Consider the following 27,544-nt stretch of genomic DNA (forward strand, 5'->3'; position numbering starts at 1 on the left):
AACTGAGCCATAAATCGTGGACGATGCACGGAGGGGGGGCAACGGAGGTAGCAGTTGCGCTGTCGTTGGTGGGAGGGTCGGGGGCCGACAGGGGCCGGCTCAGGCCCAGTTGGTTCCACGGGTAAGATAATCCGTTTTGGTGGAAAATCCGGTGTGAAATCTGGAATGATATCTGGATATGCTGCCCGTCCGTGAAACGGCTCCACACGCAACCACTGATTGATGCAGACCCCAGACACTCAGCCCAGCAACAGAAAACTAAAACACGTATAAACATGCACGGTGTGCTTGGAGTGGCCGTGTGACTCAGGAGTTTGAGCCAGCACCGCTGAGAAGCTGGGTTCACATCTTAGTTTCAGCTGCCTACTGTGACTGAACTAGGGTTGTTAAGTTTAGTCAGTTTATAGTCTCAGCTTAATAATTGCAGGCAAAATAATTACAATAAATATTTTTTTTCACTTTATTGAGGATTACTCAATCTAATTTTGATTGTCAAATGACAACCCTGGCTTGCAGACCGTGTGATCTGTGCAGCACTCATAAAGTGACTTGAGGTGTCTGGCAGTTATGCAAAATCATCTCCCAGAGTCCTTCTCTGACACAAAGTGGTACACTTCTCGCTGAAATATTTAAAATGGATTTTGTACGTACAAATGTCCAACTTCTTTCGCACCATACGTAGCCAACTGTGCTAATTGGAGGTGTGACATGATGACGATGATTATTGCAAAATAAAAATGGGCCATGTCATTTTTAAGCACGTTGTTTTACTTTTTTTAAATCCACGGTTGGCCGTTTTGAAGCGCAGGTTTGATCGACACCGGCCCGCATTTGACCCACGGGGGAGTCACACCGTATGAACGGGCCTGCACATGAGGGATCGACTTGATACGAGAGGGATCCCATAGGTTTGCGGATTGCTTAGGACTCAAAGGGCTTAGTCCCCTCGAATCGAATCACGAGCAGCTGACATTCGAACCCGGAGCCAGCGAGAGGGTACGGCCACCAGTAGCAGAGCACGGGGAAGACTGAAGCAGTCGGTGTGCGTCAGTCTACCGGGTGGGTGCCCACGCTGGCAGCGACCTTGCACTCTCTCGTTTTCGGTCATTCATTGTTGTGTTTTTTTTATCTCAATAACATTTTCGCCTGCTGCCTATAAACTAAACTATAAAACTATTTTTTATTTTATCAGGCAAGGCCCACTGAGCTATGTAGCTCTATTTTAGAAGCCAGCTGGCTGGCTATCACAAATGATAGCTTAACAAAGTGGCTTATTAGCATGTGGACATTCATAGCAGCCAAATACTCTTAAACGCGTGGTGATGTTGATTCTAAATGTGGAGGGAAACCGGAGGGCCCAGAGAAAAATCCACGCGACCACGGGGAAAGAGACACGCAAACTCCAAATATACAGCAGGCGTCAGGGTCGGGATGGAACCCACGACCTCCTGTATACCAGGCAAGAGAGTTAACATCTCCTAGCCACCGTGGCGACCATGGAGGCATCATGATGCCGAAGGGGCAGTTCCATTACTGAGTGGTGGTGGTGGTGGCGGCAGGGGAGTGGTGGGGGGAGTAGAATGAGACTAGGAGAGACCACTCACCGTGGGGGCCAGTCCCGCGTTTTGCCGGTCCAGGGACTGGGAACGCCGGAAGGATCCGTGGCTGGGATGGGGTCCCCCTGGGGACATGGGAGCACCACCCATCACCTGCAGCGACAGCGAGAAGACAGGCGCTGGAATCAGTGTGGCATTAGGGGAAACAGGTGACAGTACATCAGACGATAGCCCCATTCATCAATCACCCTTGGTTAGGAATGGGCGCGTCAGAAACGCTGGGCTGGCACCGTTGAGATCCGAGGTTGAAGGTTAAACCCCCAGGGCTGGGGGTCTAAGTTCTCACGGGGTTCATAATGGCCGCGTTGGAGACACTGAGCAAGCACTATTTGTGCTTCTGTGGTCAGAGCTCTTGAGCCAGCGAGTTGCGAGTTTAGAGCCAAGAGATCGACTTAGCCCATCATCACTTGAGGGTCGTTAAAATAGGGACCACTTTGTAGCAAGTCTACATGGTAACGGTCCCATTGGTTTCCTTTTGTTCACTCAGGCCACCCTTAATTTGAGACTTGAAGTCTCCATGGATTCTCACCCAGTAAAATTAAAACTGGTCAATCGACCAACCAACAGTGTTTCTTCTTCTGGAAATACTGGCCCACGCCACGATAATGTGGAATTACAATCACTGGCTCAGGGCTGCCAAACAAAGATGAGCACGGTCCCCACTGAAATAACAATCGCAAGACATCAACATCTCTGAGCGAGTCGGCCTGTTTACAAGCGGGCCCCAATGCTTTTCTAAGGCATTCCACTTCACCCCGGACCGAAATAGCGACGAAATGCCAGCGGGCTCCTTGCACAGCTGCTCCGGGCCTCTGGCACATTCGTACGATCGTCTGCAGCACTCGGAGCTATAAAGCCACTGCATGAGTCAACCGGGATCTACGAAGCAAAGCCTGGGCTGATAAACAAGCTGCCTGGGACGACCGCCAGGCACACCGCGACAGCCACGCATCGCCGTTCCATCGTGCGCGTCACCAGTACCTGTGGGCCAGGAATCGAATTCTGGGTCATGGGATTCGTAGCTTAGCGACGCTGCCGACTGCGCCACTGCTCCGCACATACCAATCGAAGAGCATCGATTCTTACGAGCGCGCGACTCGACGCAGGATGATATTTATCGACGAATCGGCGCAAACGCTACAACCAAAACCAACCAGCACGATCGCCCCGACAAACTGTGCTTGAGCACCAATGCATCAGAAACAGTGGCTGATTCACGTGCATGGAATGCCAAGCTCTGAGGTCACGCGTGGGTCAGCACATTAGTTATTACTTTACACTTCCTTCTTGGCATCCGATGGTTCGACATCGTCAGAAATGTCTCCTAGCAATCGAGAGCTTAGTTTGGCTGTGCTGTCACTTTGTGGACACTTCGCTGACTGTGCGTGATGACAAAATGAATTAAAGTTTCCAAACTTCCTCCGGTTTGTGTGCTTTGTGTTCGCGTCACCTCGAGTTCCATTTGCCGATGCGCAGCAGCAGAACCACACGCAGCCGAGTGCCGTGAATCTACGGCCTCGGCGAAACTCGACTGCATCCCTTGTGGAAAAAGACTCCTCAATTCTGGTGGCTGAACTCTCACTGACCCCAGTGTCAGCCGACGACTCACCCCGCTCTCTGACCCGACTCGGCCCCAGAGACCTCCACTTCCTCCTCCTCCTCTAGCCGCTCGCTCCCTAAAACAACCCTCGCACGCTTCAGAGTCGCTCCCCTGAGTCGGAAGAGTCAAACGTTGTCCTGCTCATCGAGTCTGTGAGGGTCCCACGCGATGCTACGCGGAGATCCTTGCGTCTCCCCCGTGTCTAAAAAGTCAAAATTCCATCCCGTCTCGTGAGCCTGATGCCCCTTGCACATCTCACACAAAGACAAAGATCCCCCGTGTAGCCTGTAACAAGGCTGGCACGGCACACGAGCGGGTGGGTGGCCAGCACCACGCCCGGCCGCCGTTGTCTCCCCAGTGGCGATGTTTTTACACACCGCACCGGGTTCTCATTTGAGGCTGAGTCGACCTAGAGGGGGCCCAGGATCCGGTTCACATAATCGTCACCGGTGTTGGCGGCCGTGAGCGGAAATCGAGCTGGGGTCGCTGGGGTCACCGGGTTCGTAGAGCAGCGTAGCGCTACGAACCTCTACTACGACTACCACCCCGTCCCACACCCTCACACGCCCACGCCAACCCCATCCAGCCTCGCCCGGGCGTGTCCAGTTTGTGTCCAGGCTTTGTGTACAGTTTGTGACCAGGTTTTGTGTCCAGGCTTTGTGCGCGTGGAGTCTGTGGGCTGGGATGCGTCACCTTGGTGTCGGCAGGTCGCGTCGCCCCACGCGGAGACTCTCGTGCGACGGGGCTGTGCAAGGAGGCGTCCACCCGCTCCTCCACGTCGCTCGACACCGGCCTCTCGAGCTCCCTGTCCAGCGCAGCAAACATGGCCACAGCCCTTATGTGCCTGAATAAACACACACGGAGATGCCCCGCTTACCGCTCGGCGGATGCCGAGTGCAGGCGACGTTAGCGAGCGCCTATTAAGGGTGGCAACGGTTCGCGGCTGGGCTGGCGCGCCGGTACCGGAGCCGGTCACCTTTGTCTCGCCCACTGATGGTACCCATTTAAGGCTGAGTAGACCTAGCACTGCTATTCTCCACCGAAGTTAGCCGTGGCTGGGAGTCAAACTCAGGTGCAGTTCGCACACCAGTGCGCTGCTCCTCCCCGTATCACACGTAAACATATATTCACCGCACATGACATGCGTCACAAATGGTCCCATCACGTGATATCATACAATTTGGATGTGAGTCTAAATAGAGCAGAGAGCTCTGGATGCTGTATCTCTGGATGCCTCCTCCTTACATGCTACCGGGACGCAAACACATTTCCACCACGATATACCCGGAACTCCTTGTAAGGCCGCTGCCCACCGAGAGGGACATTGCCGGTTTACCCCACGACCCTCAGAGGGCGGCCGCTATGGCCTGGCACGGCAACGGGGGCGAGAAACGGCGAGCAAGGCGGCGAGCAGCTAGGTGGCACTGCAGCACAGGGCGCGAGCGGCACTCGAGGGGTGCTCTGCCGCCGTGGTCGGTTTGCCGCAGCCGATGCAATGATGGATGTTTGGTTTCAGGTTTGGGCCACGTGATGGTTTCAGGCCAAAAAAATTCTGGTCCCTCATCCTCCGCCACCCGACGAGGTCGTCACGTTTACAAAGATATTACTTGAACGTGCCCACGTATCGGTCATATTACCGATCAATAAGGCGGCTCAGCCGTTGGCTTGAATGCTCTGCGTGGCCGACTGGAACGGTGACGTACGGCGACGTTTCGATGAAACTACTCTGAGATCCAACGGGGGTGGTTTCCTCTGAAATCGACCATTTCGAAATAAATGGGCCCCATCATCGCAATTAGTAACCCCTCTAAGATCTTTCTTTTGAAGAGCGAGGCTAAGGTGGAAGGCACTGGGGTGGGATAACTGTGCGAGCAGAACGAGACAGCGGAATAAGTAGATCCAAAGATACGGGTGGCAGAGTCGGGATTCAACCCACGTGCCCCTACATACCAGGCGAAAGAGTTGCGAGATGTTGACAAAATTTCGCAGGGTGGGAGCTTTCACAGGACTCCTGTGCCGGGAGTCTGTGCCGGGAGTCCGGTGAAAGCTCGTGCCGTTAGTCCTCAGAGAGGCCTCCCCCGCCGCTTGTATGAAGCCGCCGAACAAGATCCCGGGACGGGGGATCGAGACGCACGACCCGAACAAACGTCGCGGGGCCCGACAGGCGGCGGGGGGAGCGCGCTCACCTGTCGTGCGGCGAGCCCTGCGGCTGCCCGAGCGAGCGGCGGTCCTTGCCGAAGAGTCGCTCCACCTCGTCGCGCCCGGGGCTCCGTGTGCGCAGCTTGTGCTCCAGCCGCCGCTTCTCCGCCACGAAGGTGTCGCGGTGGCCGATGCGCCGGGCGCGCGGCACGTCCGCCAGGCTCGCGTACTCTCTCCCGCCGCCGCCGCCGCTCGTGTCCGAATCCGACGTGCTGGCGAGCCGCGGGTACGGGACGCCCCCCGCGTTCGGCGTCGCGCCCCCCCCCGCCTCTGGTCCTCCTCCGGTGGTCGCCGCCGTCGTCGTCGTCGTCGTCGTCTCTGTCGCCGATCCGCCAATTACCGCCGCCGCCACCGCCCCCGCCGCTGCCCCCGCCGCCGCCGGCGTGCTCGAGCGGACCTCGAGGCCCCGGAGATCGGCCCCGGGGATACGGGGACCGCGTGCCGTTGGCGCGGTCGGCGGAGGGGGCCTGGGCCTGCGACGCGGAGCCGTGCCGCGCCTCAGGGGAGCGGCCCCTGGGCGTCGGCGGCCAGAAGTCTCGGGCGTCTTGCGGCGGCGCGGGGCCCCCGAGTCTCGGGGAGCGGCCGCGCGGTAACGCCGGGACGCCTTCCCGGGGCGGCGGCGCCGCCGACGAGCGCTGGGCGCCGTGCGGGGACGACGGAGGGAGCTGGCGGCGGTGGTCACGCTCGTCGCCGCGGGAGCCGTTGTGGGAGCGCGACGGCGTTGCCGGCGGCTCCGTCGTCGCGCCGGGGCCCGGGTGGGCCCGGTGCGCGGCCGGCTCGAAGGAGAAGGTGCCGCTGGGCGGGCGGTCTGGCCGGGCGCCCACGCCTGAGAATCGCCGGGGTTAGCAGTGAGAGACGAACGGATAATCTTTTGACAGTCAAACTGATTTTTTTTATTCTCAGTGATGGAATTTCATCGAATGAAGTGCAAAAAAACAACTTTCTTATGATGGGGGGTGTTTTCGGGACAGTCGTTGGTGACCCGACTGACACTAAAATTGAACACCACAATTTTGCTATTGGCATCATGTAATGAGATCCATTCAAATTACCTCTTGCTGTATGTCACACTCAGGGCGAGCACTTTTATACACGCCCTGCTACAGAGTAATTGTCATAAAATTTCAGCCAAACCAATATTTTTAAGTCTGAAATTTAGACCAATTATGCACAAAAACAAAGTCATATGAAGGAGTTTTGTTGTTGTTGGTACAAGCAATGGTTGAATAGGCCAAGACCATTTACTCACAACTCTTGCTAAGCCGGTCTAAAGCCCACATCCAAACACGGGGGGGGGGGGGCCTTGGCGGCGCCAGCTCAGCGCTTTCATCACTGAGCCACCGAGCGCCCTCTGCAACAACTCGGAGCCTGTCCTGAGGAGCAGTGGAGAGGACTCAGGGGCTCAGCGGCTCGGTGGGGTCTTGGTATCGTGCACCACGAGGACCGTACCGGCCGGGCACCGCGTCACCGAGCACCGCGGGGGGTCCATCCTCTCCGCGTTGGGGCTCCGGTGCGCCGGATCCACCGGGATGGACATGTCCACCTGCACCGCGTGGGTCACGATCACGTCCTGCGCGGAAACCAGCGCCGGGTTAGAGGCGGCGAGGCTGGGCCAAAGGCGAGGCGAGGGCTGGCAGCGGACCACAACACGGCTACGCTCGCACACCGCTCCGTCTACGTGAAACACAACCTTCTGTTCTTGCCGGAGTCCACGGATTAGTATTATAAGCCGGGCCCCATGGTGCGTACAGCAGTCTCCAGATATTATTCACGCAGCCTCCGTGGCCTCTCTATCTCCCTGCTATAGAGAAGGGCAATTGCCCAAACTGTCATCAACTAAATACTTTTCTGCTCTTAGGCAAGCGTACTTGACGAACGTGTTGAGTTTTTGTTGTTTTAAGCTTGCGCACCACTACCAGATTCAGTATCACAACGTTTTTTTCCAGCAGTCGTGAATGCTCACAATGTCTATCTCTCAAAAAGAATAGTTTCTTTGTTTCCACAATAAAGGCCTCTCGGAGTCTTAATAATCACTTGTATGAGGGTCCTGAATTCGAATTTCCAGGCAGTTTCTTTTCCACCAAATTATTTCCACGCGTAGAGAAATGGGGGGCAAGCCCCACGCATATGAGGGGAGAGCAGTAAAACCTCGCCGTACTTTGATTACAGACGTAATTACTCTCCTGCCTGATACAAATACCACCTCATGTTTATGTACGTGGGAGTCTCACACATGCTGCCCCAGCGTGGCACACCGACACCTCCACAAGATTACACAACGCTCCACATCACAGTGAGCACATCGCCGATGATGGATTCAGCCGTGGAGTTTACGGAGAACCAAGGGCAGTGTACATATGCATGTATTTTGGACGTTTCACACCATACTAATCGAGGTGTCGGGGAAGGACAACCATCTAAACACAAAAAGCAGTTCTAAAAAAATAAGTTTTTCAATCTAGATTATTTTTTAAAGTGCATATCTCCCAGTGGCATCCTAACATCGGAAGGAAGAGCGTTCCAGACGGCCGCAGAATCGCATCTGAAAAGCGCCGCGCGTTGATGCGGTGGCCGAGCTGTCAGGCGCTCATCAGGAGGTGGCACTTTACCAGGGCCCACGGGTCTGGACAGGCCCAGGTGCCTGGACAGGCCCAGGTGCCGGGCCAATGAGAGAGGAAGCCCAACTGCATGACTCGACTTGCACCAGGATCCGTGCGAACCACGCTCGGCCAACGGCCACGAGCACTTCTGGGGACAAACAGCTCCCAGCACCTCCGCTGGCCGCTTTGTGCCCCCTGCATCGCAGCGTTTGGCATCGAACGCGGAGGAGGTGGGGGGGGGTAGAGGGGAGCAACGAATGGCCGAGTGAGTGAACGAGCGAATCGATGAATGGGACGTGGAAACACGCGCAGCTTTTGGCGGAGACCACGAGGGCGCGAACCCCGCCCGCAACAAGCGCTCATTCATCGGCGGCGTACGAGGCCGTGTGGGAGCGGACCTCGACGTGACGTCTTGGCCTGGGCGCGTGGGATTAACGGTCTGGATCGGCCGGCGGAGGAGGCTTCGTTCAGAAGGTCGGGGGGCATTGTGGGGCTAACAGCGCAGGACATCGCGAGGGCAAAACACGCTGACACTTGGAGTTCTGCCGAAACGGCGTACGGGCGGTGGAGTCGGGCACAAAGCGGACGTGCGGAACGCGACAACAGAGGAGGAATAAGTGGTGCTGTACCGAACAGCCCTTGCCCTTTCATCTCCCTCCCACCCCGTCTCCCTCCCTCCCTGTCTCCCCATCCCCCCTCCCTTCCACCCTCTGCCCATATCCCTCCCACCCTGACCAACCATCACTGCTACCTATTGCCATGTGCTACTTCCTATTATGTATTTTGGCCATTTGTTGTTGCTTTTTTCCAAATCAAATGTGAACTGTGTTAACACGTGGTGATGCAAAGTGAGCAGTGTATCACCGCGCGTTACAGACCTACCTCTCCACCCACACTACGAGTAAAATATAAAAAAAAAACCATTGCATACAGAGACTATAACGAATTAAGTGAAATCTCTCATTTTACTTTCTATTTTCTTTGTGCAGTCACTAATGACCATGTCGAGACCATCAACTAACTCACTACAAGTAAGAACCTGGTTTAATTACAAGCGGCTGAAACCTGGACCTGAACCCAGGACCTCAGCATTGCAGGCTCCGTGACTTGACCCTTGGGCCACCCGGCCACCCGGCCACCCGGCCACGATCAGTGCGCTGCTGCCTGAATGATGACCCCATCATATTGAACAAAGTGGGGTCACATTCTTGCTTCTTCCTATCTTGCTGGAACTCATCTCATATGTTTGGAAAATGCTATACAGTCAAAGTGGACCGTGAATTTTGCTTTGGCAAAATTACCAATGACTGAAGATATTCCTCAAGAAGTCCATACGCTAAGTGCTAGACTTTAAAGGAAGCTGTGACATTGTTTACAAGAGTGGATCTTGCTGTGCTGTGCTACAGTCGAAACCTGAGAGCGAATAGACTACCCACTGGCGAATACTTCACCCAGCAGGGGGTCAACAAGGACTGTGAATGGATATTCATGTATAATCATAGTGTATGGAAACAAAGTGAACCCAAAATCACACACACCCACAGTGGGAACACAACGCAGCAAAGGAACAGAAGATGCTCATGCAGCAGTTGTCTGTGCATCGAAGCACGCGCCACCATCGTCACAACGCCAGGCACACACACGCAAGTCGCTGACAGTAATGAGTGTATGTTCGCTTCATTGAAATGTTCAAAGAAATCGAGTTCCAATATATTTAATTTGCATACCTGACAAGCACGGAAGCTCCCAGAATGCATCACTGCTCGGCCTAAGTACAATGAGTGCTGCTCAAGTCTATAAAAGCACCCATTATGTTTAGCACCTCATTTTATTTACATTTTTCCTCCGCAATAAAAAAAAATCGTGAGGGCCCGTGGGCTAATTCCTGACGCGGACACACACCGACTAATGACGCTATCGAGTGTCGCCGTGTCTCGTATCGCCGGCATCGCCGCGCCGTGTGGGGGACGCGCCTGCTCTCCCTTCGTCTTCATTTCGAGACGACGCGAGACAACTTGAGACGGCGCTCGCAGAGAGACGTGAAGGATGCTTCCCCCGGGTGTCGGTGACACGCGGTGACACAGGGGACATGCGTGTGGCACGGGGGGAGGAATTAAATTACCTCCGCTGCCATCGTGACAGCGTCGTGAATGTATACACGTTGAACTTCCTTCGCACCGTACGTAGCTAACCGTGCACATCGGAGGCGCGGGGGAAGGACAACCAACTCAACACAAAAAGCAGTTCGAAAGAAATGAGTTGTATAATTTAGATTTAAAAGTGCATAGCTCCAGTGGCTTCCTAGTATCGGAAGAGCGTTCCGGACGGCCGCAGAGGGGCATCTGAAAGCGCGCGATGCCGCGACCGCCTTTGTCTTGAGATGCAGTCGCATGTGGACGCCACGCAAAAACAAACTGCACGGGATTGTGTGAGGGCGACTTTTTTCCGGGTACTCCAGTTTCCTCCCAGATGCAAATTCGTATTTCAAAACATCATCTGAAGCAGGGCCCTCCTCGACAAGGAGTTTTGGGTCAACAAACGTTTAGAGTATTTGGCTGCTACAAATTTCCACTTGATAAGCCACTTCATTGAACTATCATTTGTTTCTTAAACAGAATACCTGGTTTAAAAAAATGTAATGTTTAGTTCCAGTTAATTTATTTACTGACAGTGATTTCCTTACCTTTACTATACTCTGCACTCCTATCTGGACATCTGTGAAAAAAGAGCTTCACAGCTCATCGGATTTCTCCAGGACAGATCAATAGATAGATCAATAGATAGATCAATGAAACATATTCAGGTGTCGGTTTTGCTGCGACTCGTCAGTAATTATTTCCTTTAGTCCAAGCGAGCGGCGACTGGAAGAACAGTGAGGGCAGTCGACGAGAAATCACGGGAAACCTGTCCGGCCCCCAAAAATAGAAAAGATGGGGGTGGATGTTTTGTGCTCTTCATGGTCTAGTGGCATTGTCCACAGACACTCCCACGGAGCGATGGCTGCTCATAGCGAGCCTCAGCACAATCGGCACATCATAACATTCACACACAGCTTGACACGGCCATTTCATACACTGTACACACACACGTACAGGGCAGCCCTTTATCCATCCACTGCTGGATGACGGCCTCCAATCGTGGGGTGTTATTTGTTTGTATCTCGCCACGCTGATCAGATTAAGCGCACAGGTTTAATAATAACAATGCAAAATTATGTTTGAAGAGCGGCGCCTGTTTAACCGACGCGTCAATGAAAGGTTCAGCCACCGCTGTTCGATATCGCACTTTCACCTGCTCCTCGAACTTTTCTCTGCGTCTGACTTTTGCCATCTCAGGCGGTGTTCCCTGCAACAGAGACCCCATCGGCTCCCAAGTGGTCGTAAGTAAACACCTCTTGCCTGTGTCCGCTCGCAAGAATCCTAAGATCCAGCAGGATCCCCCCCCCCCACACCTTTGCCAGCCCCTCTCTACCCCACATTGCGCTCGTTATCTCCCCCCTCGTTACTCACCCAGAATGCCCCCCCCCCCCTCGTGACCTCCCCAGGATGTCCCCCCTCGTTAAGCCCTGGCGGGTCCACATAGTTTCTGTTCCCCCCCCCGCTGTGAGCGGTGCTCTGTACTGGGCTCCCGCTGAGCCGCAATAAAGACATTAGAGACCCAGTCAGACGACACGTGCCCGTGCCCGCATACGCACACAACAACAACAGCAACAACAAGCACCGCGGCGCTTGTGCCAGGCTAGGTGCACGTTAAGGCCACGTGAAGTATCGAACGCCCACTGGCAGGATCACACACACACCCTACACACACACCCTACACCCTACACACACGCACCCTACATCCTACACACATACCCTACACACACACAGAGACACACACACACCCTACACCCTACACACACACACAGGCAGAGACAACACACCCTACACACACACCCTACACACACAGAGACACACCCTACACACACACAGGCAGAGACAACACACCCTACACACACACCCTACACACACAGAGACACACCCTACACACACACCCTACACACACAGAGACACACCCTACACACACACCCTACACACACAGAGACACACCCTACACACACACCCTACACACACAGAGACACACCCTACACACACACCCTACACACAGAGACACACCCTACACACACACAGGCAGAGACAACACACCCTACACACACACCCTACACACACAGAGACACACCCTACACACACACAGGCAGAGACAACACACCCTACACACACACCCTACACACACAGAGACACACCCTACACACACACAGGCAGAGACAACACACCCTACACACACACCCTACACACACAGAGACACACCCTACACACACACAGGCAGAGACAACACACCCTACACACACACCCTACACACACAGAGACACACCCTACACACACACAGGCAGAGACAACACACCCTACACACACACAGGCAGAGACAACACACCCTACACACACACCCTACACACACAGAGACACACCCTACACACACACAGGCAGAGACAACACACCCTACACACACACCCTACACACACAGAGACACACCCTACACACACACAGGCAGAGACAACACACCCTACACACACACCCTACACACACAGAGACACACCCTACACACACACCCTACACACACAGAGACACACCCTACACACACACCCTACACACACAGAGACACACCCTACACACACACCCTACACACACAGAGACACACCCTACACACACACCCTACACACAGAGACACACCCTACACACACACAGGCAGAGACAACACACCCTACACACACACCCTACACACACAGAGACACACCCTACACACACACAGGCAGAGACAACACACCCTACACACACACCCTACACACACAGAGACACACCCTACACACACACCCTACACACACACCCTACACACACACCCTACACACACACAGGCAGAGAGAACACGTACCTGCTCAAGCTGCACCTCCGCCCTGCGCTTCTTGACGTGGTTCGTGCGGCTCCCGCGCGCGAGCGCCACCAGCCTCGCGTGCCACCTGCGGCGTGAAAGGGGCAGCGAGAGGGGGCAGGGAGAGGGGGCAGGGAGAGGGGGCAGGGAGAGGGGGCAGGGAGAGGGGGCAGGGAGAGGGGGCAGGGAGAGAGGGGCAGGGAGAGGGGGCAGCGAGAGGGGGCAGCGAGAGAGGGGCAGCGAGAGAGGGGGCAGCGAGAGAGGGGGCAGCGAGAGGGGGCAGCGAGAGGGGGCAGCGAGAGGGGGCAGGGAGAGAGGGGGCAGGGAGAGAGGGGGCAGGGAGAGAGGGGGCAGGGAGAGGGGGCAGGGAGGGACAGAGAAGGGCAGTGAGAGACAGTGAGAGGGGCAGCGAGCGGACACGGCCACATCGTCGATCCTCTACGCAGAGCGAGGCGGCCCCGTGCCAGCACGGAGACCCACGGACCCATTCACTCACTCACACAGGAGCCCACAGACTCACAGTCAGACCATCTACACCCACACAGACACTCACCTTGTCCGCACAGCACCTGGAGGAGGTACGGTTAAGACACTTCCACATCGTACCGTATTGTACAGATGCCACGCAAACCCAGATGACGACGATGATGATGAGAGTCTCGTACTGCGCTATCACACCTCTCGGCGAGAAGGCGGCAGGGGACGCGGCCACGCGCGCCGGCAGCTTCTCTCCCCCCTCCCTCCCCCACCACCGAAACCCTTCAAAGTCAAATGAAATAAAACCTCTTCACCAAGAGGCTCGTCCAGGGCAGGCTGGGGCGCCGCCACGACGGCGGACGGTGCCGGTGACGAAGCACTCGGGGGGGGGGGGGGGGGGTGCCCCACAGCCCGCGGGGGACTGAGCGCTCGGGGGTCACCGCCCCCAGCCACTGACCCCGCAGGGCGTGCAGGGAGGGGCTGGGGGTGGGGCTGGGGGCAACGCGAGCAAACCCGGGACCGGCTCCCCTCGCCAGGCGATGGGGACCGGCTCATTGCCGACGCCACGGGCCACTCGCAGCAGCAGGAGCTGCTGTTGGCTCGCCGTCGAACAAAGGCGGTGGTCACCGCATCGCACGGCGCTTTCAGACGCGCTTCTGTGGCCGTCTGGAATGCTCTTCCTTCCGATATTTGGAAGCCACTGGAGCCGTGCACGTTTAAATCAACTTCGTTGAAACCTCATTTCGTGAGAACTGCTTTTTGTGTTTAGTTTGTTGTCCTCCCCCACACCTCCTATTTGCACGGTTTTCTACGTACAGTGTGAAAGAAGTTCAACATACATACTTACGCCAGCATTTCAGATATTGCCCAGCTGTGTGTGTAAGTCTATGGGTCTCTCTATATGAGACTGAATCTCCATGCGAGTCTACATCTCAAACCATGGACCACACAGTAGATCCACTGCCCTCTTCCATCGATCGCCAGGCAGCGTTTCAGATATTCGCATTGTGGCTACTCCCGAAGCTATCCACTGGCACACTCGCCACCTCCACGTGAACGTACGAACGTTGCTGATAAACTCCACACCACACAGAAGACGAAGACGAAGACGAAGACGAAGCAGACGATGGCAAGCGAGAAGAAAATTGGAACGGTGTGGCGGCGGTGATTATTACGAAGACAGTCATAGAAAGAGAATGGGGTAATTGTTCAAGAAGGATTTTGTTTAAAAGCCTCCCCAAGGCCCGCAGCCAAACAGGAGATTAATAATGCAGAAGGCGGCCTCCAGTCGGAGGGAAACTCGATCCACTGCGTTGGGTTGCGGTGCGAGGTCCACCGCCTATCAACAACAAAAAGTTCACAATGGCTGGGAACGACGCCGGCATATCTGTTGAAATGTCAAATATCTAAACGACGATGTCTTGGGTTATTTTAGTTTTCTTCAATGGAAGCGTCTGTGTTTGGAGGCACTTTTTTGCTGGACTTGACAAAAGGAGCAAATAAGTTATTAAAGTATTAATGTCTTAATTATACGCGAGCGCTCGATAGTATCATAGGGGATATTCAGTATTACTTACAGGATGCGTGTCATAACGCTCGTGACAGATCGCATTCGTCTTACTGCTTAATGATGTCAACGTCTAAGAGCTGTAGTTGCTGGAATTTGTTTTATTGTCTCATTCAAATAAGTCGAGCCCCACCTTTGCTCAAACAAGCATTGTGCAGTGCTTCCCTCCACTAGGGAGGGGGGGGGAGGTGCTGAACCAGGACTGAAATTTCCATGTTCCTATGGCAAGGACAAGTCCACATACCACAACTACCAATGACTTCCCACCAAATGATGCAGCCTCATCAGGTGGTACGTGTTTCATCGACCATGATAACAATGATGATGACCATGGTGATGATCATCATGGTGATGACCATCATGGTGATGATTATGGTGAAGATGACCATGACAAGAATTGGGAAGGTGATGATGACAATGACAACCATAAACCATTTACCCTGGGCAGCGCTCAGTCTTGAGCCCGACACCTCACCATCTACGCCATGCCGCAAGTATCCACGTTGTCGCCACCAACAGAGACACGAAAACCAAGATCCTCGCCACGCGCTCGCCTCGCGGGCACCACGTGCACGCTGGAGCAGGGAGAGGCAGGATGTTACCGAGCGGCGATGCCTCGGCCAGACGGCACAACAGACCGTCCGCACCTCGTTCAGATGTGGCGGCGCCGGCAGCGATGTCCAAGCCAGGCCGGACGAAGAACTTTTACGAACGGACAAAAACTGCCAAGAGTCCGCGATGTGCGTTTCATAGCAACGAATCTGTCCAATGTCCATGTCCCACAGCCGAAGTGGAAGCCTCGGGAAAAGTCGCATGAGGTTGACCTCAATGCTTCCGCTGAACTTTGCGAGGGTCACAACGGTTTGACACTCCACGGCCCGGTCAGGGTTATCCACAGTCACCTTCCGCAGCGGGTGGAGACAATTGTATGGCGGAGCTCTCCCAAGCGATAACCAAGAGGGTGGCACGCGGAGCGTCGCGCGTCTCACAAGCCACGCGAATGCTGCGGGCAAACGTCGCCCGTGGGTCAGTCACGGGCACCGAGGTTCAGTGGCCATGATCGCTGCCGCCACCGCGCCCCGCCGAGCTGCCTTGTCACAAGTTTCAAACGGGTCGCAAAAGAATTGATAAAAAGCCCACAGCCAGTGGGCAAACGCAAAGAAACAACCGCCGGCATTTCCTGAAGCAGTGCATTGCTGGCTTTTCAGCTACAAATACTGCTGAAACGATGATGAAATACCGTAAGTAATAACTGCAAGCACGGAGGACTCGGTGAAATTCAGCAGACGCTGGCAATTATGCATGTAATGATGTGTCGATTCATCGATTAAAATCGATTATTTTTGACCATGATACATGCTTTGAATTGTGACTGTCAGAATCAACTGTTTATGGTTTATGCAAAGTATATGCAAATTATGTGCTAATGTTACATTTAGGCTTACGGAGTGAACAGAGCTATGCAAACAACACAGGGTAAATAATATATGATATGAATGAGATGGTTAAAAATGTCTCCCGAGAAAGAAGCGATTCTTCAAATGGAATCCGAACCGCCTGGGTGAGTTTAAATCGCCTTCCGAGGGCGGTCGGCGGATCGAGAGTCAACTTTCGGAGAAGGTGCGGCCACTCTAACGACACCGACTCGTGTCACTGCGGTGAGACACAACGCGTGGAGCATCTGTTGGTCCTTCGGCGCCTAGTGGAGCCGGGCATCATCAGCCATGGTCTATCCACTGCTGGCCAAATCATCATCACCACGTGCCCAATGCCGGAATGTGGTGGCAGGACACGACAGGAACAAGAAGACTTCTCCCAAAGCACTGAATTGGTGGTGAATTGTTTAACGCGAACAAACAAGATAACGATATTGGTGGAACAATATTTGGTGCTTCTAATAATCCTGTGATAGGTTGCTAGAAGGAATGATGGCCGGTGGTCAAGACTAAGAGCAGAGGGGGCAGCCACACGAAGAAACTCGCCCAAGAGGACGTCCGCCGCAGAGATGGAGCAATTCATAATAATTAGAATAATTAGAGGTGGCAGCGAGGAGAGGCCTTCGTCATGTACGGTGCAAAAAAAGTTCAACATACCGACATACATCCATCATCCGTGGATAAATCATGATGTTGATGACACGGTGTGTAGAAAAAGGTTTAGGTTTCTCTCGTTGGATGTGGAGGGATGCGCAGGTCGAATGTTACCGCACGCGATTTGAGGTATTCGGACGAAAACGTAACCTTCCATTTGACGTCAATTAAAGTGCGTGCAGTGCGCGCCAGCGTCGGAGGAGAAACGTGAGAAGGGCGCGGTAATTGGACCCCTTCGCCGCCAGCAGCCACAGCCATTGTGCGTCTCGCCCGCAGAAGGGGTAGCGAGAGCGCGCAGAGTCACGCCAAAACACCCCCAGCGACCAAGCGCTCCCCGCATGCAAAAATCCCACCGCCCGCAAGAATCCCACCGTCGTGCAGGAAACCCCGCATTTCTGATCTCCGAGCTCACGAAAAAAAAACAATAGCCGGCTCTCATCAGCCGAGTACGAGCTGGTGGACGGGACCGACAGATGGAAAGAAAAACAGATACAGACGGATGGACGGACCGATGGACGGAGGAACGGACTGACTGACGGAAAGACCAATAGACCAATAGATCAACAGCCCAAAGGACCGAATGACCGACAGTCCAACGCACGAATTAATGGATGGATGGACGGACGGACGAATCGGCGGTCGGAAGGGAACGGACTTACACAGCAATGTGTGTGTGTGCGTGTTGCTCGTTAGCGACCAGCAGCGTGTTTCATGCTCAGTGGGCTCCAGGAGAAGAGAGCAGACGTCAAGCTGTGCTGCAGAGTTCTCAATCGACCCTCAGGTTTACAATTATTTTTTAAAGTCAGCGTAACTCCCTGCTTACATGAGCACGAGGGCTTTAGTGGCCTTCAGTCAGTGGTGTAAACTCCACGTATTTATGGCAGGGTCAGTCAAGATAAATGCTAATGATTGTTGACTTCCCGTAAAGTGGTGCTCAAGTTATCGAGCTGGGTGAACGATGGACTCTGAGCAACATTTAAATCTAAGGCCTTCCGATTTGAAAGTCTTGTGCTACGCCAGAGTGCTACGCATTAGTGACGATCACCAATCGTTGAGAAACGTGAATAGTAACTTCATAAAAATCCACAGCCACTGAACGTTGCGATTGAATGCGGAGCTTTTCCCATACTTGACCTTTATGGGGCTGCTCGCAGCTTTGTGCGATATCCCAGAATAATTGCGATTTGTCCCATAATCCAGTTCTGTGCATGTACTTACTTCTATGTCACTACACATTGTGTGAACCCAAAAAAAATGGTTTACTTCCTCAAAAATGTAAAATATTTAGGATCCCCATTCGATGAGTCTTTACAATACATTCAACAAAACGTATTGTCAAATCCATTTTGTGGGAGGCCGCGACATCAAGCCAACTGGGAAAAATCTGAGCAAGCATAGGACCTCTCGTGAGACCAAGACCAGCTGCTCGACCCTCCACGAATTCGTGTGAGATCCCGGAAACCAACCTGGGACCGCCGCGCGAGACAATTGGACGAACCGGGGGTCAACTGGGGAGCGCCGGGGAGTTGTGCCGAGGTCCCTGACCACCGCAGCCTCGTAGAGGGCCTCTCCGCTGCTGCTCCGCCTCGTCCTGTCAAGTTCACTCTGGCGGTGCCGGTGGCTCCACCGACCGCTTTAGAAGGGCGACCGCTCGCTCGCTCGCTCGCCACCACCGCCACCACCGCTGCCGCTGCGCTCGCCTCTCCCACACGTGGGGCACTGAAGTTGGCGCACGGTGCAGGGCCTGCAGCCGCCCGGCCACACGACGGAGGACGTCGCCAACGAGTGCGCATCGCGGGGGACTGGGCGGCGTTAGTCGCGCTACTCCCCCAGCTATTACCACGCGGCTCACACACTGAAGTCTCACGTCGAGCTGACGCCACTCGCCGTGCGCTGGAAGAAGATTTAACAAAAGAGCGGAGAATAATATCTGAGCTGGACCTGTGCCCACCCCCATCCCCCACTCCCCCCCCCCCTTCACGACCCGCACTGACCAGCGCGGTCGAACAACCGACAGGATGGATTGGCAAAGAGCTGTACATTTATAAAATTATTTTTTAACGAGTACAGTATTGTATTCGCAAAGCACCTTCTTAATCATGGAGGGTTGCGACACATTTATAAATAACGCGATCTACCCCAAAAACCTTCATTATTAATAATACTGGTCGCGATAGCCTGCTACGTTTTAAACACCTCGTTAATGTTTGTGGTTGTTGTTGTTGTCACCGCTGCTTTGGGGTCATTTTTAATGAGCGCCAGGGTGGGCTCTCCACGCAGGGGCAAAGTCCAACAACAACCCCCCAGTTGGCGGTACTGTACGGACACAAGTCCAAACATTCACTTTAACCTTCACCTCGCTCACTGGGTGGGGAGGTGGCGGGGGGAGACGTTAAGTTGGTCCCGTTTCCTCATCAGCACCGCCACCACGTCCAACGCATCAATTCATAGGAGCAGGCCATCACGAGCCTCAACCACCATCCACTGAACACGTTCCCCAACATTCCCTCACGCAGCATCATCATCATCATCTCGACCACCACCATCATCATCATCATCCCAATTGTGTGAATTTCACCATTCACGATAATTCACACAGAGACAAATGACACAAAAAAACAAGTCTTGAATCTCATCGCCACCATTGAATGCTGACAATTCAGACATTTTTTCAAAATCAAAATATTTTTTGTTATACTGGAGGAATCTGATGAGCTATAAAGCTAATTTTCCAAGATGTCAACTAGGGGTGGCTAAGAAGGTTACAACAACAATCAGTACAAATGAACCCGAATACCTCGCTGATCTCGTCCAGGGACATAAAGCGTCACGCAAACTCCGGTCATCCTCGCAGCAGCAGCAGCAGCAGCGGCTTTTGGCTGCTGCCATCGAGCAAAGACGACGGTCACCGCATCACGTGGCGCTCTCAGATGCGCTGCTTCTGCAGCCATCCCGAACACAATTCCCTCCGATATTAGGAAGCCACGGGAGCGATGCACTTATAAATCTAGATTGAAAAGCTAGATTTCTTTTAAAAAAAAATGTTGTCCGTTAGTTTGTTGCCCTTCCCCTGCACCTCCGATTAGCACGGTTGGCTGCTGAATGGTGCAAAAGAAGTTCGACAGACAGACATGCAGACATATATACAGACATACATATATATATACAGACATACATAGATACATACATATAAACAAAAACACGACAGGAGTCAATTGTTGGGACGCCCGCCTGCTTGGATCGACGGGTGGCTACAGCTCCCTGCGGCTTGCCAGGGGCTCTGCCCCGCGAAGGCCCCGAGCCGCTTGGGCTCTGTGGAGGAGGTGGGAGGCGCGTGTGGCCGCTCGCGCTCGCAGCACCCTCGGCCTCCCCTGGGGAGCGCAGTGAACGTGCCCCACGGCAGAGCCGCACGGCGCACGGGCCGGGAACAACAAAGGCAAGAGATTCAACTCGTGCGACCAACACCGAACTGTCGGGGGGTGGGGCGCTAAGCGCTGTTAAGCGAGCAACTACGAAGGCCGGCGCAGCGCATGGCGAGGTGATCGTGGTGGTGTCGTCGTCACACCACGTTCCGGCAGCCTTCGTCACCCCCGTGGCTGATGTTTACACACCACATCAGATACTCATTTAAGGCCGAGTCGACCTAGCGGAGGCCCAGGACCGGTCCGGCTATCACTTTGTAACTCGCCACCGATGTCGGCCGCGGCTGAGAATCGAATCTAGGCGGCCGGGTTCGTAGCGTAGTGCGCTAACCACTCTGCCACCACTCTACCCGGGGACACGCGAGCGCAAACGCGGCTGGGATGCCGCCTCTGGGCATCGTTGCCTCAACTGGGAGTCGGGAGGAAGCCAGTGTGGTGGCACAACCCCTCATTAAGGGGGCACAACCCCTCACTGAGGGGGCACAACCCCTCATTGAGGGGGCACAACCCTCATTGAGGGGGCACAACCCTCATTGAGGGGGCACAACCCTCATTGAGGGGGCACAACCCTCATTGATGGGGTACAACCCTCATTGAGGGGGCACAACCCCTCACTGAGGGGGCACAACCCTCATTGAGGGGGCACAACCCTCATTGAGGGGGCCGGGTCTCTGGGCACCGAGTGGGCACACGCCGCCGACGGACACATGGAACCGTTCCAGCCTTCTTGGGACAAGCAGGGCAATGTTTTGAACGCATTTGTTTACTTATTTCTATATTTTTCGCCGGTTTATCCCAGTTGTGCTCCCGATGTTACGCCGCGGCACCGTCTGTTTGCGATCTCGCCGAGCAGCGCAAACCTTCGTGTTCAGGAACGGCCTGCGGAAGCGGATACTACAGAGCTACTTCGGAGATCCCTGCAAGCAGCCTCTGATCCACCCACAAGGGTACAACACTTGCCCACATGCTCTTCTGCAGAGAAACGTTTGTCGCATGGAAATAAAACTCGTATTTTAAATTCTCAGAGGAATTTTTTGGCAAATTAAATTACGAAACCGAAATGTAATAAGATTAGGTTGGGTTATTGGTGATGAGTCGACACTATAAACCTGCTACACTTGACAGTTCGGTTTAATCACAAGCGCCTTGCCTGAATTCAAATCCAGGTTGTCAGCGTTGGAAGCACGGCACACACCGACCTCTGAGCCACCAGGCCATCTCTGGGAGGCAACGTTTGAATGTGAGGTCACACTGCATGTGGTGTGCCTGTCCATTTACACGGTGGCCCAAAATTCAGGACACACACGGATATTTAATTTATTTTAACAGTGGCATGTAAATATATATTTTTTATTCTTTAGGTTAATATTTTATCGATGATCATATTATTAATATAAAATGTTCTCATTTCTTTTCAGATGACATTTACAAAACTCGACCAAGAACCCCACATGAATTGAGACTAAACATAATTGATGAATATTCAAAGATTACAAACTGTAACCTTTTAAAAAGTCCTAAATTCATTTCAAAAGAGAACTCGTGCACGCATTGATGTTAGCAGGAGTCAGTTTGAAGATTTGTTCAAATAAATTCAATAACCTTTTGGGAAATGTTAAAATAACCATATGTCGACTTTTTGGGCCACCCTGTGTATGTACACCAACAAAAATTATGCGGGAAGGAAACGCATCTCTACCGTAATGCGGGGAAATACAATTCTGACCTTATTTTTGGCCCTCTATGCGAACCGAGTTTTTAGACATTGCTGACCACAACTTGGGCTGGGCCCCGGTCAAGCTTCACGGCTCGCCGTCGCCTCTCCCCGCTCCGTCCACGTCCGTCGCGTCTTCTGCATATTCTACTCAGTCGCTCGAGCCCACGGGGAAACGGTCCCCCCCCCCCCCCCCCAATTTGTGTGCTCACCAATGAGAATGTTCACCACGTCCACGCCCCACGCTCCGATCAAATTGCACTTAAAAATGCACGGCGCCGTTACTTTTAGGATCCCCGTGCCGAAGGGCGGCGATTTTATAGCCCACCGTGGGCGGCGGCCGATAAATGGGCAGCCGTGTGGACAGCGTAGTCCGCGTGCCGGGAAAGCAGCAATCCAGAGCGGGTCTTCTTGGAAGCCTGAGTTAGTCGTCCTATAGAACTCGGGACGCTACCATGGTGTAATCTCGTGGTCGCCAATTCGATTTGATCTCCGGCACGCCAGCTGAAACATCGGTGCAAGATGATTAAATCCCCCTCCGCCTCCGTCTACCCGGCAATAGGAGTGGGCAACACCGCAGTTAGTCCAACGGCAGGTCGCGAGCGGTGGGGTAAAGTGTGGTTACTCTCCCACCTCAGCCAAAACGTCTGGCCAGTGTGGAAGTAGGCCAAAACACCCTCTAGCTGTGCCGTGGGAAATTAACTACAGGGCTGCACCTTCATCTTTACCGAAAGAACTTAAAGATGTCCCTTTCAAAGGAACGGTGAGAGTTTCCGCCATTGGCTCTGGACCAGGGACGGAGATGAGCGTTGCCCCTGATGTGTTGTGCTGCAGAGTGAGACCCTCGCTTCTGGGGCGCCGTGGTCGCGAGATGTTAACTCCCTCGCCTGGTATGCAGGAGGTCGTGGGTTCGATCCCAACCCTGATGCCTGCTGTATATTTGGAATGTGCGTGTCTCTCTCCCCGTGGCCGCGTGGATTTTTGTCTGGGTCCTCCAGTTTTTACCTCTACATCTATAAACACGCGTTCAGAGTATCTGGCTGCTGCTATAAATGTCCACGCGATAAGCCACTTCGTTGAGCTGTCACTTGTGGCCAGGTCGCTTCTGACAAAGAGCTGTATTGCCCAGTGAGCCTTACCTGGTAAAATAAAAATAGTTTAGTTTTATAGTTTCAGAGTTCAGGGCACGAAACAAACAACCGCACGCGGATAACACGCAAGCAACGGGAAAGTTACCGATTAAGCGAGCTCTGGTGGTTTTGAATCGACACACAAAGGGACGTGAGTCACTCTTTGCAGGAAATTAACAACCGTGGGCAGGAATCAAACTCAGGTCACCAGGTCCATAGCACAGTGCGCCAACCACCGTAACACCGCTCTGCCCACCCGAACCAAAGAGCACATGAACACTACAGTCAATATTATTTGAACAGCGTGCGCTCTAGGAGCTACAAAATCACCCTCAAGAAAGATTGGCGGGCGGCGGGGGCCGAAGATGTTTTAAAATATCGATCATGGCTGCCTGCCGTCACTTACACGACGATCATCTAAGCACACACAATGCCTGCGTCCGATCTTGTCGCATCGCGGACGCTAAGCAGGTGTCAGCCTGAATAGCACTTGGACGGACAACCGCCAAGCACAGCAGGTGCTATAGGCTACGGTGGTTGTGGGCAGCCCCAGGCCCGTGCACCAGCAAGATGCATTGTTGAGCTGTACTTCCATGTTCCCACATGAACGCTTCCCATTTTCACCGACCCGGCACTGCCCAGGGTGGTGAAGTAACCCCGACGACCTGCAGAAGGCCCTTATCCAGCAGTGCGTTGACAAGAGGGCTCTGCATGTACACAGTGGCCCAAAAGTCAGGACACATTTGGGATATTTAATTTAACGCTGGCATTAAAAATGTTAATTGTTGATTCGTTATTGTTAACATTTGATCTGTTATCGTGATTCATATCGATTTGTCTTCTTACTTGATCAGATAGCAAATTTGAAGGAAAGTTCACTGAAAGACGAACAAGTTAAATTATTTTTTTATGAATGCTAAAGAAGTCACTGTAATCTTACTTTAAACAGTCCTAAACTAATTTCAAGTGATCTGTTAACATAAATAATAACAACTCTATGTGTCCTGACTTTTGGCCCACCCTGCATATGTACACAGCACAAGGTATGCACACAAGCAGGCCAGTCGACACTGGACACGCAATATCCACCTCCGATGAGCGCGGTCAGCTACGTAGGGTGCAAAAAAAGTTCAACGTACACACGTGTACACACGTTCGTACACACACGTGGGTTGTCAAGTCCTTCAGTCGGAGATGACACTTAGCAGGCATAGGTGCATTGGTGATAGAACGTAAACGGAGTTGACGTCATCTGGGCTCACACACCTGGAGAGCTGCCATCAAGCAATCTCCATGCAGAGACTTAGCCGATAGCTAATGATACAAACTAGATTTAGTTCTTTCACTCGTTTACAGCGTCCCTCTAGTCCCGTACAAAGTCACGCTTTCTGCCTCCTTAACTAAGCGAGGCCTGGTGTCGCTCACTTTTGTTGTTGGTCGCCCAGAGCCACGGACAGAAATGTCACATTTCTCTGGAAGGGGCAAGTCTATCCACAGTAAACCCACTGCTGGTGTCCTAACAAAGTAACACCGATCGTCACTGAACTCAGCGGGATGATGGGCTGAGTTGGCCTCGGGCCAGGATTTGAGCTGCAATGTCAACGTGATGTTGTTTTCTGCGTCGGTTTTGCTAACATATTGGAGTTTGGCTGATTTGCCGAGCTGATTGTAAACCCCCGAGGCTCCATTGCAACACAGACTCGTGGTCGGCATATGCTCTAGCCTGGCGATAAACACAAAGTCTTCATGGGGAGATAAATGGGTGGATGGTGACGCAGTGGCTAACGCTCCGCATTATGAGCCCGGTGACCTAAGTTCGATTCTATTGTAAGGAGTGATTTCTATAAGTGTTCTGCCTCTCTCCCACATACTTAACCAGCTGAGTGAAAAATCTGGTCAAATGACCCCCATCACCAACGTTATGCAGGTATGCATAAGACTGTAATACCTAATTCAGAAAAGGAAATGAACATTTAGGTTTGAGGCTTCTTGAGTAAAACTGAAACTAGACACCTCTCAGAATGTGTTGTTAGTTGTGGTGCAATTTTCCAGCATGTATTTGTCGCTTACAAACAAATACAAACAGCAGAATCATCATCTTTATTTATCCTGGAGAAATCCAATGAGCTATGAAGCTTGTTGTTCACAGATGTCCCGCAGAGACAAAGACCACACAGAGAGCCTTCAGCAGACTGCTAAGTGCAAGCACTGTTCATGAGCACCTATGAAGGCCTGTCAAGTGCGGGCCAAAATGGCGATGTTTACACAACACAACCCGGGTGCAGGGCCGGGTTCTGATATCGCTCGCCACGGATGTTAGCCGTGGCTGGGACTCAAACTCAGGTCTGGTGGGAAAGTAGCGCAGCGCGCCGACGACGACGCTACGGCTCCCCACTGGCCGCGTTTGGACCACGCGTGCGCGCACGCATGAGGATCATCTCAAATATGTAGAATGCGCATTCCAATGCGCAGGCGAATGGAATGCTGTTTTCTAAACGTACCTAAAGGTGGGATCAGTCACTATTGTGTTTTATTCGGATTGTGCGTGTCGACAAATGACAAAAGTGCTCGACATTGTCAGCCTTTGCATGGTGCAATTCGTGACATCAGCTCGGAGAGGTTCTAGGATTATCGTGAACGCTTCCACGTGGTGACCCATGCAGCCCATTCCGACGCATTGATTTCCTTAAGCAGCAGCAACAGCGTGGGCCGAAGTTGCGCAATATAGGATTACGTTGCGCAAGAAGACCAGAAGTCAAGGCCCCCAGTAGGTGCCCGAGTTTTACTTTGGGCAGTGAGTGAGCAAACAATAACAACGACTTCAAGACCCCCTCCTACACACGCCACTTCACTGCTGCGCGGGGAGCTTCTCCACACGGGGCCAGTCACGGAGGGGGGGTGGAGGTTGTCGAGACACCGCACTTCACCACGTGAGTCATGGTGGGTCAGGGTAGAGCGGTGGGGGACCACGACTGGTTCAGGTATCACTCAGCACTCATCTTCCCCCATGGTTGGGAATCAAACTCAGCTTTGCTGGGTCCGTGAGCCCCGCGCGCCGACCACTGCGTCACCGCTCGCCCTGTGCCGCTTTCTGGCTCGGCGAATTAATTTGCAAACGAAGTCTGCGTGATTTACACGTCAATATTTTTGGCGTGAATATATATTCCCGTGTACAAACGCGAAACTGAATGCGATCTATAGCCGACATTTATAACCTGCCCCAGCATTCTTCACTCGTTTTCAGAGGGGGGCCAGTTTCGCCAATAAGACGTCGTCAGCGTGAGGACCGCCGCACCATTGAAACCATCGTGGGGTTTTTGACAGCAGCACCATGACGACGACGATGGTGATGATGATGATGGGGGGGGGGTTGTTTTCACTTTTGTGTCTTGTCGGGGGCCGCACTAAAGGCCACCAGGGCCGCCAGTGGCCCCCGGGCCTTGCAATGAACAACGCCGCTCTCTATACAATGACACAGACAGAAGCCAGGGGCGGGCCCAGTCGCGATCTGGACAATGCACCCAACACAGGTGGCACAAACATCACTTGAGGCTTACGCCGAGAGCCCTGGCAATCACGCCCTAATCGTGTAATAGATGGCACTGATCTTCAAGCCGCGTTGAAGAATGCGGAACGCTTCATCTTCCCGGTGCATGCAGTCCTTTTAATGTCAATCTCAACACCCTTTTGACCATCCTATGTGTTAAGGCATGTGAACAGTAATTTATATTTAGAGAAATATTTTTTTTCCTCGACATTATACACCAATTGGCATGACGTCACTTCTGCTTGGGTGCCACGGTGGCGAGAAAATGTCATCTCCCTCGCCTGGCACGCAGGAGCTGCTAGGTTCCATGCCGGACCCTGATGATGCCTCTCTGTTGGAGATTTGGAGCCTGCGTGTCCTCTCTCTGTGGTGCCCGCGTGGATTTTTCCTCCGGCTCTTTCCAATTTGCCCCTTCACTTTTAGAAACTTGCGTTGAAATTATTTGGCTGCTGCTGCTATAATTTCCTACGTATGACCTAAGCCACATCGATGAGGTATGATGTGTAAGTTTATTTTGATTTGTTACACGGATGATGGTCCCGTTTATCCAGTTACCTGGCTATCTTACACGGGAGATCCGTGGTGCTGCGTGAGCACAGCAGCAGCAGTAACAGAAGGCA

General features: G+C 53.3%; 2 protein-coding genes across 2 annotated transcripts in view; both read right to left on the bottom strand.

The window, feature by feature from the left end:
- The window catches only part of LOC144730184 (uncharacterized), a 35,325-nt gene extending 31,282 nt beyond the window's left edge, over positions 1-4,043 (bottom strand). Inside the window, exons 1-2 of the mRNA XM_078610789.1 lie at positions 3,910-4,043; positions 1,605-1,709 (exon numbers count right to left, since the gene is read on the bottom strand). Of these exons, the coding sequence (XP_078466915.1) occupies positions 1,605-1,709; positions 3,910-4,041 (237 nt within the window). The 5' untranslated portion in view covers positions 4,042-4,043. The remainder of the gene's footprint in view (positions 1-1,604; positions 1,710-3,909) is intronic.
- A 2,241-nt stretch (positions 4,044-6,284) lies between these two features.
- Positions 6,285-27,544, bottom strand: part of LOC144730195 (myosin phosphatase Rho-interacting protein-like) — a 107,955-nt gene continuing 86,695 nt past the window's right edge. The window contains exons 5-6 of the mRNA XM_078610809.1: positions 12,981-13,065; positions 6,285-6,985 (exon numbers count right to left, since the gene is read on the bottom strand). Of these exons, the coding sequence (XP_078466935.1) occupies positions 6,818-6,985; positions 12,981-13,065 (253 nt within the window). The 3' untranslated portion in view covers positions 6,285-6,817. The remainder of the gene's footprint in view (positions 6,986-12,980; positions 13,066-27,544) is intronic.

The sequence above is a fragment of the Lampetra planeri genome, chromosome 35 (assembly GCF_965212315.1).
Source record: "Lampetra planeri chromosome 35, kcLamPlan1.2.h2, whole genome shotgun sequence".
NCBI lineage: Eukaryota > Metazoa > Chordata > Hyperoartia > Petromyzontiformes > Petromyzontidae > Lampetra > Lampetra planeri.